Source organism: Diabrotica virgifera, chromosome 3 (assembly GCF_917563875.1).
Source record: "Diabrotica virgifera virgifera chromosome 3, PGI_DIABVI_V3a".
Lineage (NCBI taxonomy): Eukaryota > Metazoa > Arthropoda > Insecta > Coleoptera > Chrysomelidae > Diabrotica > Diabrotica virgifera.
The window spans coordinates 253,995,140-254,013,013 of NC_065445.1; the positions used below are offsets into that span (position 1 = coordinate 253,995,140).

Below are 17,874 nucleotides of genomic sequence, written 5' to 3' on the forward strand. Positions count from 1 at the left end.
GTAGTTTTATTAAGCTGTTGGTGTAATAAAACCGATTTCATTTTTTTAGTTGTGACACTATTTGAGCGAAGGTGCGATATCCAGTGTGAATTTACCTTGCCCAAAAAAGTTAAATTTTGGCGATTTACATTCCCACACAGTGTAAATATTGCTTCGACGGAATAACATATTTATATTCCTTGAAATAATTGGATTTTGTAGGATTTAAATCATTTCTTATATACAATACACGCAAGACTGAAGAATAACCTACATCATGTAGATATTTGTGCAGCCCTGCGACATAATGTATGTGGATCTTCAAAGAAACTCTGCATTAAATCTAAAATGCTATTGTAATTTATAAGAGTTTGTCTACCTGTTTTTCTATTCCCGTACCCCTCATCATTAAACCAGTCATTCGCTCTTTTGCATTAAAAACCAGCTTTATTGCAGAGCTTTTAAAAACACATAAAACAGTTGTCAGCTTTTGTCGATTGCCTTTTTGAGTTTTGTAGTGGTCACTCTCATGCATTAAGCCTCTTTTTTCTTTTTGGCCACGCAATTTTTAATTTACTTTATTATTATTTTATTGCGTTCATTACATCTTTTCTCCACAATTTGTTACACTGAAACTAGCTTACAATATGTAATAACAAATAGAAAATCAAAAAGAATTTCTTCTTAAACCACCCCGTAGCGGAAATAGCTCAGTAATGAATATGTTTATGACTTGTAACTCCTTTTTTTCTTTGGGGACAATACCAAAACGTCGTTCTGTATATGGAACGAGCCACATTGTATTTGAACCCACGTTGCATAATTCGTCATTGTGATACAAAATAAAGCTCTCTCTCTGTGTTATTAATGTTGAAAATTTCACAGCGATTTCACTTTACGTTTTGTATACACCGTTTAGGACACAAAGGGCATTTGGAGAATCGTGCAGATATACATACATAATAAAACATGGACTATCATCAAAATGAGGAAGCACGTACAAGTGTCATTAATTTGACATGTGATGAATAAAGCCCGTCTATAGGGGAGTGGTAAATAACAGTTTCGAATTTTTTTGTTGTGTCGTGGTGTAACGTTTTAGGTAAAATATTCTATTCTTGGTGTTTTTATATTTTTACACGTATGTAAACAAAATTTCCTGATGTTCATAATTTAGCGTAGAATTCTAGCCTCCTCCCATTTACTTAATGTGATTCTTAAAAGTCACAAACACATAATAGTATTTACACCGTTTTGTCATTAAAACAAGTTGCGATTCTTGTCCTCTCTGTTTCTAAAACCTGTATACCGTATACCTTAAATATTCCTGTATATCTTGAACGAAACATAATTTAAACATGGAGTAGCTATAAGAACTGGATTGTTCCAAGATGACAGACCAAACATACAGAGCAATATAAATCAAGAAATATCTGAAATTTTAAAATCTGAAGTTCTTCATGCAATAAAATCAGCCAAAAATAAGAAAGCAACGGGACAAGACAACATCCCAACTGACCTCTTAAAAATGACACAAGAAGACCACATCAGTGCTCCAGTTAAACTTTTTAATGACGTGTCTGCTACTGGTGAAATAGATAAAGAATGGCTTATAGCAATTTCGAAGAAGCAGATGGCAAAAAGATGCAACGAATACCTAGAACCAGATGAAACCTAGTTTGGATTTGGGAATGCGTTGGGTAAGCGCCGTGAGGCACTTTTTATCTTAAACGTACTTCTCCAAAAGTGCCGCCGCGACCAACGTTTTTCATGTTGCTTTCGTAGATTACGAAAAGGCTTTCGACATGTCACCACGGCCTTCAATAGTTTTTGTATTGCATAAACACGATAGAAAAAGAAATTCGTCTGAAAATCAATGCTTCTAAGCCAAAATCTATGATATTTAGTCGTCAATCTCACGACAGTGCTTCCTTACAGATAGATCAACAAAATATTGAGTGAGTTACTCAATATTTTGAATATTGAATATACCGAATACAGGTAAACAAATTTCTTTGGTTTGGATTAAGGCTCATTATGGAATTAACGGAAATGAAATAGTGGATAGACTTGCCAAGGATGCTACTACAACAGGGGAAACGATAGAAGAACCATTAATGCCAGTCACTGATCTACGACAATGGTTTAAGAAAAAACAAATGGAGCAATGGCAACTGGAATATGATATATCTCTTAAAGGTGTACGATTTCATGATATCCAACCAAAAATTTATAGAAAACCGTGGTTTAACGACATTACAAATCGGCACTTCATTAAAACCTTAAATAGAGCAAGGAACAAACATGGTTTATATCCAGTTCACAAAAATAAACTAGGGTTGGCCACTTCTCAAAACTGCACATGCGGGGAGTTGGGTACTTTAGAGCATGTGATTTTCGATTGCACAAACTTCCAGATGCTGAATCAACAGTTATATAAGAATCTACAAACAGTAGGAGTTACTCTCCCCACCAATTTAAATTCCATTTTATGTACACGAAATATAAATTTGTATAAAATTGTTTATAACCACTTAAAAAATATGAAAATTGATATTTAAAAATATATATATATATATAAAAAAAAATTTAAAAAAAATATATATATATATAAAAAAAAGAAAAAAAAAATAATAAAAAAAAATAAATAAATATTAAAAAACAATAAAAAAAAACAAAAAAAAAACAAAAAAAAACAAAAAAAAAAACAAAAAAAACAAAAAAATCACACAAAAGGCCTAAACCTCCGCGAGGATGAATCGGGTTTAGGTCTTAGCGCGAAAGAAAAAAAAAAAGAAAAAAAAAATTAATATCAATTAGTGGTTTAGTATAAGTATTTAGTAATAGTGTTTTATTAGTATGTATTTTTAATGTAATGTATGTAATATATGTTTGTGATTATTAAAATATAATGTATATCAGTTAAAATTAGAAAATTGTGTCTATGAAAATAAAAAAAAAAATTTGAGCTGGCCAATTGGTTCAAACCAAGGTCATAAATCTAAACACACACACACACACACACATTTAAATATTTGGGATGCTACATTAAGACCAACTAGGCCCAAGTAAAGAAATCAAATGCAGAGCTGAAGCAGCTCGCACAACGTTTTTAAAAATGAAATCATTCTTCTGTACTATAGATTAAACCTAAAATTACGTCAACGAATGATCAAATACTGGTCATTGTTATTACATAGAACGAAAACCCTTACTCTGTAGGATGATACAATCAACCGCCTCCTAGAAGCGTTTGAGATGTGGTTGCATAGAAGAATGAACGAATAACCTGGACACCGAAGCAGACCAACGAAGGAAGCTATGTTAAATAGAGTAAATGCCGTTCATGAGTTATTGAAAACTATTAATAAAAGAAGAATTTCATACCTAAGTCGGCGCACACAGTGGAGGCGGTTTCCGCTAGCGGGCAACGCTAGCGGGACCCGCTTTTAAACGTTTTCAAAAAGAATGCACGTCTTTAAATGTACACGAACATAGTCAAAGCAGGTCCGCGCGGGCCAACCGCCTCAACCCGCCTGACCGCTTTTGCTAGAATGAGAATTTAGTTTTTTCCGCGCGGTTTTAATGTTTACTGCAATGATAATTTAGTTTATTCGCTCTTTTATAATAAGAATTAATAGTTCTCCATGGATTAATTTTATAAATAATTATTATAATAAACAAAAGTAATAAAGTCAATCTTATTGAAACCGTAATTATGTGTGACTTAGGTATTTCTAAAACCATTCCAGTATTAACTATTAACTAAATCAGTACTTAAAAAATAAATTTACAACAAAACTACTGACCTCAATGTTATAACAAGCCTTTCTTCCGGAAGGATAGCCTGCTTATGTAAATTACACCAGTTTTTAATTAAACGATACTCCTTCTTCTTCTTAAAGTGCCTATCCGTTCCGGATGTTAACAATCATCATGGCTATCTTGACTTTGTCTACCGCAGCGCGGAACAGTTCAGTGGTAGTGGTATTATACCACTTTTGTAAATTTTGAAGCCAGGAAATGCGTCTTCTTCCCGGTCCTCTTTTACCATTTACATACATTCCCTTGGAGAATCAGTTGGAGAAGGCCGTAACGTTCTTGATTTCTCATTACATGTCCTAGATATTCTAATTTTTTTGTTTTGATGGTTATGAGAAATTCACACTCTTTCCCCATTCTACGCAGGAATTCCACGTTAGTAATTCGGTCAACGCAGGATATACGTAAGATGCTCCTATAACACCACATTTCGAAAGCTTCGAGCCGATTCATAGATGTAACAGTTAGTGTCCAAGCTTCCATTCCGTAGAGCAGAACTGTGAATATATAGCATTTCAACAGACGGTATTTTGTTTTTAATGATATGTCTCGACTGTTGAAAATGGGTCTCATTCTAAAGTATGCTGCTTTCGCTTTTATTATTCGCTGTTTAATTTCTGAGTAGTCCCATTCGCTATTTAAATTCGTACCCAGATATGTATATTCTCAACTCTTTCGATATTCTGTTGGTTGACTGTAAGTTGAGCGTTTAATATTGTTTTTAACGATACTCCGCTTTCTCCAAAATATATTTAAAAGTCTCTTGAGTCATTCTCATATACTGGAAGAATCGCATTATCTTTTAATTTTTGAAATAGATGATGATATTCTCCATAAATTAATCTTTCTCGATTAATAGGATGTACATCAACTCTCTTTCTTTTCAGTTTAGTCAAAACAGAATCTAAAGCAATTATATCATCATCGGAAGACGACATTTTGCTACAAGTAGTAGACGCAACTGCCAGATTTGAACGACCTCTCTCGCTTTTACCCGTCTTCACTGTGTTACCATACCCGCGCGCGAGAACCGCGCGGTTTGCCCGCTAGCGGAAACCGCTTTCACTATGTGTGCCGCCTTAAGGCAGATTCTTAGAGGTGACCAGTACAGAATTCTTTAGCTTATCATGAAAGGTAAAATCAAAAGCAACACATTAATTAGAAGGAAGCAGATGTAATGGCTCAAGAGCATTCACTATTGAACAGGTCTACGCAGTGCCGAACAATTATGCCCAATAGCTGAAGACCTTAATTGCCAACTTGTGGAGACCTAATATGGCATCGAAAGAAGAAGAAGGGCTTCGATAGGTAGTTACCGTTGTTTCTCTCGATAGTTCTTCCTCCTCGTACAGTATTAAGTGAACTTCCACCCTCTCTATCTCTCTTTCTCTTTCTCTCTCTCTCTCTCTATCTCTCTCTATTTCTGTCTCTGTATCTCTATTTCTTTCTATCTCTAGCTCTCTATAAAGTTCTCTATATATCTGAAAATTGTTTGAACCTTTACCTAAAAATGATGCAGTTACCATTCCCATAAAAAAATTTTACTTGCTTACGATTTCGTCGTATAAGCGATTCATTGATGCAAAGATTAAATTGAGCATAATATTTTTACAAAATACAACTCGTATCAGATAATTAAAGGCCAGCGCACATGACCATTTAAAGGCCATTTTTACGATTCGGACACCTTCAGTAGGTATAAATTTCCGCTATTTCTGTAATAAAGGCTCAGCAGAATAACCTGTTCCTACAAAGCAAGTAACAGTTATTCTTCCCTGATCTGGCTAAAAGGTTGATCGCAACATTCTTTCTACTTTCACTTTATCCTTAGCTTCTGCGCTAATTGTAATTGTAACATCAACCAACTTCTAAAGCCACTGCTCCACTAGCAAATTTGCTTCTCCACCTGCATTACATGTGATTGAATGTCACCCCCACGCTCTCGAAAGGGCGACTCCGTACACTGAAGAGGCCTAGGGCTAAACGGGGAATAAACAACGTGTCTTTATTCATTCACCTGCTGATAGTCATGGTTATCTTATTTCTGAATCAAATCGCTCTTTATTTGAATATTGTGAATATCTGTACAATATATGGTCGGTTGCCCCAAATACATTAACGAAGGACACCAACACTCAATACCTTTTAGAATAATTGCAATTCCAAAAACTTTGTAAACGACCTTTAATATCCTTAACCAAATTAGTTTTATGGTTCAATATCTTAATATTATGAAGCTTTAATTTTTAAAAAATACTAAGTTTTCAATCCAATGGCATATAAAACAACATAATGTTATTCTACATCCCACCAGTGATATATGTGCCTATTGATGAAAGACTAATAAGTTTCGAAACCGGTACAGGTGCTTGCTGCACTCTCTGATTGGACTAGAATATGATGCGGCTATATTTTCGTTTTGCAACGAAATTGAAAATGGTTATTCATTTTTGACTTTAATTTTTAATTATCATACCAACTGAAATTGCAATTTACTTTGTAATTCAGTGTTCGTTTGCCAAAAGCAGATATGTCCATTTTTGGTACTTTTCAGGAGAGCAAATTCAAATTTCCACGACGGCCACAAAATTACAGTTTTTTCTTATATGTTAACTCACATAAATAGCTGTATAAACATTAAATTCAAAATCAAATACGATATTTTCTAAAACTGTGATTTTATGGACATCATGGACATTTGAATTTGCTCTTCTGAAAAATATCGAAAGTAGACATATCAGCTTTTGGCAAACGGCCACTTTATGTTGCAATTATTGTATTTTGTCCTCCGGCTAATAACCCTCAGTGGTTGATGCTGTTAATAAAAAAAATGTAATCCAAACGACTATAATAAATGACACCAATTTTTGGGGGATGCCACGCATCATTTTCAATCTACGCACTATAATTTTATAAAAAAACTAACGGCTGGTAAGATTAAAAAAAAAGGTTTGTCGGTCAAGGTCAAAAATCGTACTCACTTTTTATCTGTCTTCAGGAAAGTGTCGAACTCCACGGACATCTTGCAGCAAAGCGCTTTCCTGCTGTGAGAAGCGGAGCAATTGGTGTTGATCATATGGCCGTCTATAAACAAAAAATTACAATTATTCTCATACTCCGACAGGATATGTGTCTAGATTAAAATAGTTTTACATGTGCGTATGTACTTAATAGATTTTTTTGATCAGTGGTAATGAAATAAAGGCAGTGACAATGACCTTTAAACGTTTGAAATATGTGTCTGATGACGTCGATGCAGCTTCCGATATCGGGTTTCTGTGTACTATTTTTTTGTTCCTTAAAGTGTTAAAATAGTTATATATCTATGCCAGACGTTTAGTACCAGAAAAAAAGGTTAATAGGTTATATCGTTAAATGAGGTATTCGGAACCTTAAAATAGATTAGATGTAGCTAGGGGCGGTTTTCTTCCCTTCTGCTGTCTGCACATGATTTATGTCTTGTTTAATACCTAATTAACTAAAAGTCGACCAGGGATTAGGAGGTACGTACCCTGTAGAAAATTGCGCTTGTCGTATGGCTGCCAATGATTCTTTGTAATAGTTTCTTTATTGACCGAAAATGAGAAATTTAAGTAACGAGGAAATAATGAAAATAGATAAACCATCAAATGGTTAAAATATTAAAGCAGACAATTTTGGAATTCAAATTATAAAAATATGGTCGTACCTAAATCCCCCCTCAGGATTACATTATTCCCTTGGCTAATTTCCTTCCTAAAGTCATCATCATTATTTTTGCATTTATCTTTACAAGGTTATCTTCTTCGTTATCTTCCCTAATTTCATTTCTCCGCAGGTTTCTGTCTTGGGTGAAATCAATATCAATCTCCTTTACCGAAATGTCCTGCCTAAGCGTATCCCCCATGTATTCCCTGGTCTTTACCTGATATTCCTTATTCCTTCCAGAAACCCGTAGATCAGCAATTCTTCGTATTGGGTGATTAACGTCTCGATATTGAGCATGGCATAACCATCTTATCCTATGCTCTACCCTAAACTTTCCCTAATATACTTGTTCTTAATTTTATCCTTTTTTGTCACTCCACTCACTTATTAGACCGGACAGTATCGTCGCCCCCGCTAGCGAAATTATTCCGATTCGATTTTTTTGCACTAACTTACTCAAAAAGAGGTTCTTATAACATATCCACAGGGTGCCGGTCGGTGCCGTGGTCGAAAAATTGTTTAAACAATTTTTTTAAAACAAATTCACAAAAATAATTTTTTCATTTCGAACAATTTTTTTTAGATAATTTGGGTCATTATGAGCAAAAAAGGTCTCTTGTCATTTTTCTCTAAAATTGATTGTTGTCGAGTTATATGTGATTAAAAATTTGAAAAAGGCAAAAATAGCCATTTTCAAGGCTTAATAACTCGATTAAAAATTATTATTATGAAATTTTAAAAAATGACCAAATGAAGTTTCAAACCCCTTCTTCAAGTTCCTGAAGAGATTTTTGGCATTATTTTATTACAAAGCTGCTATTTTTAATTATTAACAATTAGCGCTATAGTCCAACTGTATCGTTGCCCCCGTTAGCGAAACTATTTCGATTAGATTTTTTTGCACAAACTTACTCAAAGAGGGGTCCTTATAACACATCCACAGGGTACCGGGCGGTGCCGTGGTCAAAAAATTGTTTAAACAATTTTTGTTAAACAAATTCACAAAAATAATTTTTTCATTGGGAACGATTTTTTTTTTAGATAATTTGGGTTATTCTGAGCAAAAAAGGTCTCTTGTGATTTTTCTCTAAAATTGATTGTTGTCGAGTTATATGGCCATTTTCGCATTTTTCAAATTTTAAATCGCGTATAACTCGACAACAATAAATTTTAGAGAAAAATCACAAGAGACCTTTTTTGATCAGAATGTTCAAGATTATCTAAAAAAAAATTTGTTTGAAGTAAAAAAATTATTTTTGTGAATTTGTTTAAAAAAATTGTTTAAACAATTTTTCCACCACGGCACCGCCCGGCACCCTGTGGATATGTTATAAGGACCTCTTTTTGAGTAAGTTTGTGTAAAAAAATCGAATCGGAATAATTTCGCTAGCGGAGGCGACGATACATCCTGGACTATAGCGCTAATTGTTAATAATTAAAAATAGCAGCTTTGTAATAAAATAATGCCAAAAATCTCTTCAGCACCTTGAAGGAGGGGCTTGAAACTTGATTTGGTTATTTTTTGAATTTCATAATAATAATTTTTAATCGAGTTTTAAGCCTTGAAAATGGCCATTTTCGCATTTTTCAAATTTTTAATCGCATATAACTCGACAACAATCAATTTTAGAAAAAAATGACAAGAGACCTTTTTTGCTCAGAATGACCCAAATTATTTAAAAAAATTGTTCGAAATGAAAACATTTATTTTTGTGAATTTGTTAAAAAAAATTGTTTAAACAATTTTTCGACCACAGCACCGACCGGCACCCTGTGGATATGTTATAAGAACCTCTTTTTGAGTAAGTTAGTGCAAAAAAATCGAATCGGAATAATTTCGCTAGCGGGGGCGACGATACTGCCCGGTCTATATTTAAAAGCAGTCAATTCCCGCCACATGCATTCGTTGTTCTTTTTTCTTTTTAACTGCACAACATTCAGTTCCGTACATCATAACTAGTCTAATGGCTCTTTTATAGAATTTTACCTTCAGCTTCATTGACATTTTTCTGTCACACAACAGACCATTTGTTTTCTTCTACTTCATCCATTCAATCCGAATTCTACTGCAGGCATCTCCATCTATTTCTACTTAAAACTATTGCTTTTCACAATCCTTTCACCATCCAAAGATATCATTTCATTTGTAGTAACTCCATCTTTAAATGAAAATTCCAAATATTCTGTACCCTACTAAATGTTCCTCAAGAGCTTGTCTCTACTGCTTCAGCTTTTCACTAGTTCTTACCAACACTACCTTTCACCTAACATGATTAGCATACATTAGGCACCAGAGAATATTACTATGTAGTTTCGCTGTTATCTGAGTGAGCTTGCATCACTCTGTGAGTGTGCATCCAAAAACAAAAATAAAACGCATATAGAAATGGCAAAGTAACATAACACGGTATCAAACATCGTCTATCGTCTAAACATCGTACAAGGACTACACAGGCAGGAGAATCCGAAGATATCTTAATCAGACGTGGGGCCCGACAGGGATGTATACTATCACCTCTGGTGTTCAACATATACTCTTTTAAGAAGCAGTAGGAAAGAACCAAGAGAAAGAAACAAGAGGAAATCTTTCAAGAAGCGCAGATGATGTTGAAACCGGAATTCAAATTAACGGATATAATAACATAAGAAACGCAGACGACACGGCAGTATTAGCTGAGAGTTCCGAAGCCCTCCAGGAGTTAATGGATAGAATCACAGAAATAAGTCAGAGATATGAACTTTCACTAAACATTACGAAAACAAAATGTATGATGATCTCTAAGAAGGAATAGCAATTTGGACGAATCAGTGTAAACGGTCAACAAATAGAAAAAGTAAAAACATACACTAGTGTTGCCCAAATGCAAGACCAAGACGAGACTTAGACAGTCTTGGTCTTGGTCTTGCGCCAGTACACCTGGTCTTGGTCTTGGTATTGCGCTCCCAGTCTTGGTCTTGGTCTTGCAGCAAGAGTCTTGCAAGTCTCGCAGTTGCCCATTAGCCTATTGCATATCTTAGAAGAACAACGTAACAGAGAGGTACATTTTACGCTTGAATATCATAGCCATAGTAAAGACTAGCCAAATTAATAAATATCTAAACAACTGACACCGGGTGGGGTTTGAACCCACGATCTAAAGTGATCGCTGTTATGTTCTAACTAACTAAAGTTAAAACTACCTCTAAAAACACACAAAATTTAATTTGCGTATCTCAGCCGATTTTAGAGCAATAAATAAATCGTCAGTTTGTAAGAAAAATTTGAACCCCTCCCTATTTGGTAAACAAAGCATTTATAAAGTAAACGTTTATGAAGTATTAGTAATTACAGTATTACTCATTAAAGTTTGCCATACTTATTTAAAAACATTCTGTATTGATGAAAAACATGGATAGTTAAAAAAGTACCTAACTTTTTTATTATCCAATATAAGTGAATGAATAAAAAAACATAATGTTAAGAAAATATGAGGCTTTAGTTGGGCTTTAATTTCAGTATGCTATTATTGCATGCTAGAATAATAAGTTAGCATAATGCTAGAATATTCCACAGAGTGAGAAAAAACACAGTTTGATTGGTACACCCGGTATATACACTGACAAAATTGACCTGTCTAGCAAAAATATCTATTATTACTGCGATATTTATAAAGAATAGAATAAGACCAAATATTAAAAAAAATCACTTAAATTTAAATAACAACAGGTTTAGGAAATTTGAGATATAAATAAAGATGGGTGGTGCGTTAATTTCTTGGAGAAGTATACCTATATCGTTAAAATAATATTTCGGTATTATGTCTACACGATATCCGGCATATTATACGGAGCCTTGGCGCTGCATGTCGAAACAAAACTTCCATTTAAAAAATTGAACAAAATATTCTACAATTTCCCTAATAAAACGCTTTGAAACTGTGTATTGTTTGGATGTCGACCTTTTCGTGTAATGGATTATTTATCTATAATATTGTATTGTTAATCATAACATATCCATTTGCCGCCGTATTCCATAACACCAAAGAAGCTTTGTTTTTGTTTTCAAGTTAGGTACTTTTCATGGTTCATTTACCGTTGGCCGTGACACACTGTAAAATGGCCAAATTGCAATTTTTGTTATCGCTTAATCCTTGACGATTTGGAACAGTGTGTATATGTATTGTTTTGGGTATATTTTCGTGTACTTAATCTATTTATTGTTTAGCCCATTTTTTCATTGTCCAGTCACCCTTGGCTTATACAGAGAGAGTCTGTAATTTGGAATAAATTCAATATCTCAAATACTAATTGTTTTTTTGAAAAATGCTCAGACCCGTCGATTAGTATTTCAAATTGTCCTTTTTGACATACAATTATAATGTATACAGGGTGTCCCAATTTAGAGATATGACGTCATCGTTGATTTTCTTAAATGGCAACACTGTCATTTTGATAGCTATTTTGATAGGGTGTGTAAAGTTATACACAACGGCAAAATATCAAATTTTAATTCTCTACCATTTACAAGATAATAGAAAATAACAAAGTTATATCTGTAATTTTGAATAAATTCAATAATTAAAATATTAATTTTTTTTTGAAAAATGCTCAGACCCGTCGATTAGTATTTCAAACTGTCATTTTTGACATTCAATAATAATGTATACAGGGTGTCCCAATTTAGAGATATGACGTCATCGTTGATTTTCTTAAATGGCAATACTGTCATTTTGATAGTTATTTTGATAGGGTGTGTAAAGTGTAAAGTTATACACAACTGCAAAATTTCAAATTTTGTTCCCTATCATTTACAAGATAATAAAAAATAACAAAGTTATGAAAAACACGTAATCAAATAATAATTTAATTTAATTATTTAAATTAAGCAAATACTCATAATGTTGCCCTCAATTATTATTGTCAAATTGTCAATGGGCAACGTTATGAGCATTTGCTTATTTGAAATAATTAAATTCAATTATTATTTGATTACTTGTTTTTCATAACTTTGTTATTTTTTATTATCTTGTAAATGATAGGGAACAAAAATTTGAAACTTTGCAGTTGTGTATAACTTTACCACACCCTATCAAAATAGCTATCAAAATGACAGTGTTGCCATTTAAGAAAATCAACGATGACGTCATATCTCTAAATTGGGACATCCTGTATACATTATTATTGTATGCCAAAAAGGACAATTTGAAATACTAATCGACGGGTCTGAGCATTTTTCAAAAAAACAATTAGTATTTTAATTATTGAATTTATTTCAAATTACAGACATACTTTGTTATTTTCTATTATCTTGTAAATGGTCGAGAATAAAAATTTGATATTTTGCAGTTGTGTATAACTTTACACATCCTATCAAAATAGCTATCAAAATGACAGTGTTGCCATTTAAGAAAATCAACGATGACGTCATATCTCTAAATTGGGACACCCTGTATACATTATTATTGTATGTCAAAAAGGACAATTTGAAGTACTAATCGACGGGTCTGAGCATTTTTCAAAAAAATAATTAGTATTTGAGATATTGAATTTATTCCAAATTACAGACTCTCTCTGTATATAACAAGTGTTGTTGAAAAAACTGAATCTGTTTTCAAATCTATTTTTTGAGTTTGGTTTATTAGAGTTTATTAGGTTTATTAGGTTCAATTTGTGCAGTCGATTCAGAAAATTTAAAATTTAAATTCTGAAAATATTGTGAAGTAAAAAAAATTTGTGAAATAAAAAGAGTGTAGCTGAGTGGAGCGATGAAAAGAAAAATGAAACAAAAAAAGGAAGAAGTTTTGAAGAAGATAATACCCAAAATTTCTTCATTTTTCCATCAACCAGATTCTCAAAGTGATTTAGATTGCAATGGTAAGTACTAGATCTAGATCTCTATCTACTAATGAAACAATAATTAATTCTTATCGAATTGTCGTCTGTAACAGGGGTGGCCAAGGTCCTTGATATTCTTTGATAGAAATTTGAAATTTTTTAAAAGCCGTCATTAAATGCGTATTAAAAAGTTATGCAAAAGAGGTGTTAAAATTTTTTTTACAGAATTTTGTACAGAATATTTATTGAACACGTGTAAATAAAAGTACATATAACCTATTTGTACTAAATTTAAATATTATAAATTTATTTTACTTCTTTTGATAATTCTTTAAATCTTAGTGAATAAATGGTGACAGCACTTCTTAGTAATTCTTTCAGACGCTAGTTAGTTGGTACTGATGAGTAATTGAATTTCAGGAATTTTAAAGTGGAATAAAATTATTCACACATGTCTTCTTCTTCATGTGCCGTGCTCGATTATCGAGTGTTGGCTATCAAATTGGCTATAGTATGTAATTTTGTTGGCGGCAGCTTGGAAAATGGAAGCTGTAGTTTCTCAAACCACTCTCTTAAGTTTCTAAGCCATGGCGTTTTTCTTCGACCTGACCCTTTTCTTCCGTCTCCTTTGCCTTTTATTATTAAATGGAGTATATTATAATTCTCTGGGTGGCGGATTCTTCTCTAGGTGCCGTCTCCGCTTCGAAGGTTGGCAATCATCAAAGCGATTTTTACTTTTGAGAGTGCGGCTCTAAATAATTCGTTGTTACTACATTCAAACTATGCCCTAAGATTCTTCAGCCATGAGTTAAATCAGCTATCAGCTTCCTATAAATCTTTTTCCTGGATTTTACTTACATAATGAAGTGGAGTATTAGATATTTATCTCCTCTCATCACATGTCCCATATATCTCAGTTTTCTTCTCTTAATTGTTAGAAGTACTTCTCTTTCCTTATGCATACGTCTGTCTCATTACCTCTACGTTGGTTATTCTATTTACCCATGAGATCTTCAGCACTCTTCGGTACATCCACATCTCGAATGTCTCCGGTCTTCTCACGTCAATTTTCTTCAGTGTCCACGCTTCCATCCCGTAGTATAATACGGATAGCACATAGCACCTCATAGCATGGCCAAAAAAATATTCAAGTTTGCGAGTTTTTACTGTTCTGATGACATCCCATAATTTTTCCCCTCCAATGTATAACAACTTCGTTACGAACTCTATCCACCCAACTTATTCGTAGGATCCTCCGATACATCAAGGTTTCAAAGGCTTCCAGGTTTTTGAGAAGGAAATCCGTTAAAGTCTAACCTTAGACACCATACAAAAGAGTACACATTCACATAAGTACGGTGTTCCATCGAACATTTTCTAGCACTACCTTATATCAGTTCTTGAAAAGGGCCCCGCGAAAATCTTTGATACGGGGCCCCTGTGGAGAAACGCCACTGCTGCTGAGAAAGAATGTATGACTAAAAAATTTTATTTTTACATTATAATAATGACCTCTCAGTACATGTAAAATGTGTCGAGTGTTCTTTTAATGGATATTTTGATTCGCTATGTATATTTATGGTATTGTTCGTAATGCGCATAAGTCCAATTTTCAAAATTTTTGATACAATTTTTTTTGTTTCTCATAGAGTATCTAAGAATATAGCCGAACTTATATACTCCCTAAAACGACCCTCAGTTCTAACTGCAAGACGCAAGAGTCTCGCAGGCTTAGTCTTGTTCTTGCTCAAGTCTTGCACGGTAAGTCTTGGTCTTGGTCTTGCTAAAATTAGGCGGTCTTGGTCTTGGTCTTGCGAAAACGCAAGAACAAGACCAAGACTGCAAGACCAAGACCGGTTTTGGGCAACACTAACATACACCTACCTTGATACGAACATCAATGAAAATTGGGACCATTCCCTAGAAATCAAATGTAGGGCAGAGAAAGCAGGATCTGCATTTCAAAAAACGGCTAAGCTATTCAAATGTAAAAATTTATCAATACCTATAAAAATCAAGTTACTACGATGTTATCTTTCCTGTACTATTGTACGAAGTTGAGTCGTGGACTCTCACAGACGCCACCTGCAAGTGGCTTTCGAAATGTGGCTTTATCGTCGAATCTACTACGTTACTAATCGGGATGTTTTATTGAAAAGTACAAAAAGAAAAATAGATACATAGATTGTTGCAACTAATTTTACAGGGATAAGTATAAGGAAAACGTGGACCAGGAAGGCAAAAGATTTCCTGGTTGAAATATCTACGTACGTGATTCAACACAACAGCCACAGATCTTTTCAGTGCAGCAGTGTGTAAAGTACAGATTGCCATGATGGTAGCCAACAACCGGAACGGATAGGCACTACAAGAAGAAGAACAAAACATAAATAATTGATTATTATTTATTTTATGTTATTTCTTTGTCTAACTTTAATATAACCAACGTACTTTATATAGTCCTCGTATTTTGAAACACATTTCTTTATATTTTGATGAAGATGATAGATAACAAGAAGGGAGGGCCATAAAAATCAATGATCTGAATGCATTATTCCATTAGATCCGGCTCTGGTAATTTCCTCGTCCGGATAAGACACACCTCTACATCTTGCTGCTTGCTGCGAAATGCACGGTTTATGCAGTAATTGAATAATTCTGAAGCCAGTCACGCCCTGAACTCTATTACCTTAGTCTGGATTTGCTTAATAAATTTTAATGGAGCAGCAAACTATTTTAGTGCCATTTGGATGCGAGAAGGAAACGAAAATCTACCAAAAACCATGGACTTACCTCTGCTGGCAATTAACTTTAAACAGACGTACATAAAAGATGAGAAAATGTTCTGTTAGATTATTATAAACTTCGTGCTTGGTGATGGATTAAGATTAAGAAGATTGGATTCAGAAATTATGTCAGGTATATTTACTTAATATGGTGACCTGAATGCTAGGAATAGAACTATTAAAGGTTTTATACATAAAACGTTAGTTGATCACACACGGAGAGGATTTCTGAAGGCAATTTTAATCCATTTCACCAAATTCATCATTATTTAAATTTCGTCTATTTGCATTATGCCTTTTAGGTATAGTACTTATATTATTTACAACTACTTTTAAACTATTACAAGGTCTGCGCAGACCTATTGAAACAAAGTATACCTACTTAGAATTGAGGCATTCGAAGAAACGTCCACCCACACCATAGTTGTTTCAAGAATATTCTATTTTCAATTTGCATATCGTGCATTTTGTAATTAGAGCCCGGATTTATAATTACTATAATCTTACTATATATAGCAAACACGTAAGACCACACCCAAATAGACATCAAGCAAGAATTGCTCGATTAAAAAAATACAGATCGTGAATTCAGCCTTTTGATAAATTCATTCGATTAACTGGTAGATAGCTTTTCCGATAAAAAAAGTTTCCATATACTGTAGCTGAATTAACGGCTTAACTGAAGCAAGAAGAAATGCACCTGCATAATTTTATAGTACGGTCAAATAGTCCTTTTCTGGGAAAGACATTTAAATTAATATAATATATGGAGAGTTTATCAACAAAGGATGTGGCTTTGTAATAAATGAAAGAGTTTTAAAATAATACTACGGGATATAAACGCAAAAGTAAGCACAGAAGAGTACATGCTATGATGGAAGGGGTTGTATCTACCCTTATGGGGTTGGTTAGCAGGAATACACTTATTGAACCATCAGTACTTTATTCGACGTCAAATACAGTTATTAATACATTGGGTCGTACTCAGCTGATGACGGCACTCAACATATTACGCGAGGCGGCACATATCAGGCAACCCCAAATCTAACTAAATCCCCAAATCTATAAGCGTCTCATTTATTATTTATTAGATTGATATGTTTGTATACATTTTTACTTCCATTTACCTATATGTCAAGTTTAGGTATGATATAATATTATGATTACCGCTTACTTGGCAGAAGTCACCATGATGTGTGTGCCCTACATTCGCGGTAAACAACTGATTGTTTGTTTGATATTTAACATTCTATAAACAATATCGTAATTAACTATTTCGTGTTTTTAAAAGGATTTTGGAATTATCTGAAATATTGTTAAGATATTGTACACGGTGGTAGGAAGATAAAGTCTACATGACGTTACAAAGGACAATGGATCACGAGTGATAAATTTTGCGACAGCTGTAACTTTTAAAGCAAGTAAGTTTGATAGAAAAAAATACACAAGCAGCATGGAGATCAAACGTATAAAAAACAGATAATCAAATAAATCATGTACCTATTGATTGAGGGGAGACATTCTAGTAGCATAATAAGCGTAAGAACTATGAGACGGCTAGATAGCGACACGGACCATTTTTCAGCTTAAACAATAGGTAAGCAGACAAAGATCGAAAGTTGAAATGTTGCGAAGCTGGAACAAGAAGATTTCACATGTAAGTATTCCCACATGTTTTTTCTTTTTAACTATTAGAAATAGCAGATAATAAAAAGTACAAATAAACGTAAACAAACTATTTATTTTATAACCGAACCGTATTATAATAATACACAAACAGAGAAAT

The 17,874-nt window shown here is 33.6% G+C and overlaps 1 protein-coding gene across 1 annotated transcript in view; it reads right to left on the reverse strand.

Annotated features, from left to right (window-relative positions):
- Positions 1-17,874, reverse strand: part of LOC126882394 (fringe glycosyltransferase) — a 620,335-nt gene that overhangs the window by 438,732 nt on the left and 163,729 nt on the right. Inside the window, exon 4 of the mRNA XM_050647309.1 lies at positions 6,783-6,885. Coding sequence (XP_050503266.1) covers positions 6,783-6,885 — 103 coding nt within the window. The remainder of the gene's footprint in view (positions 1-6,782; positions 6,886-17,874) is intronic.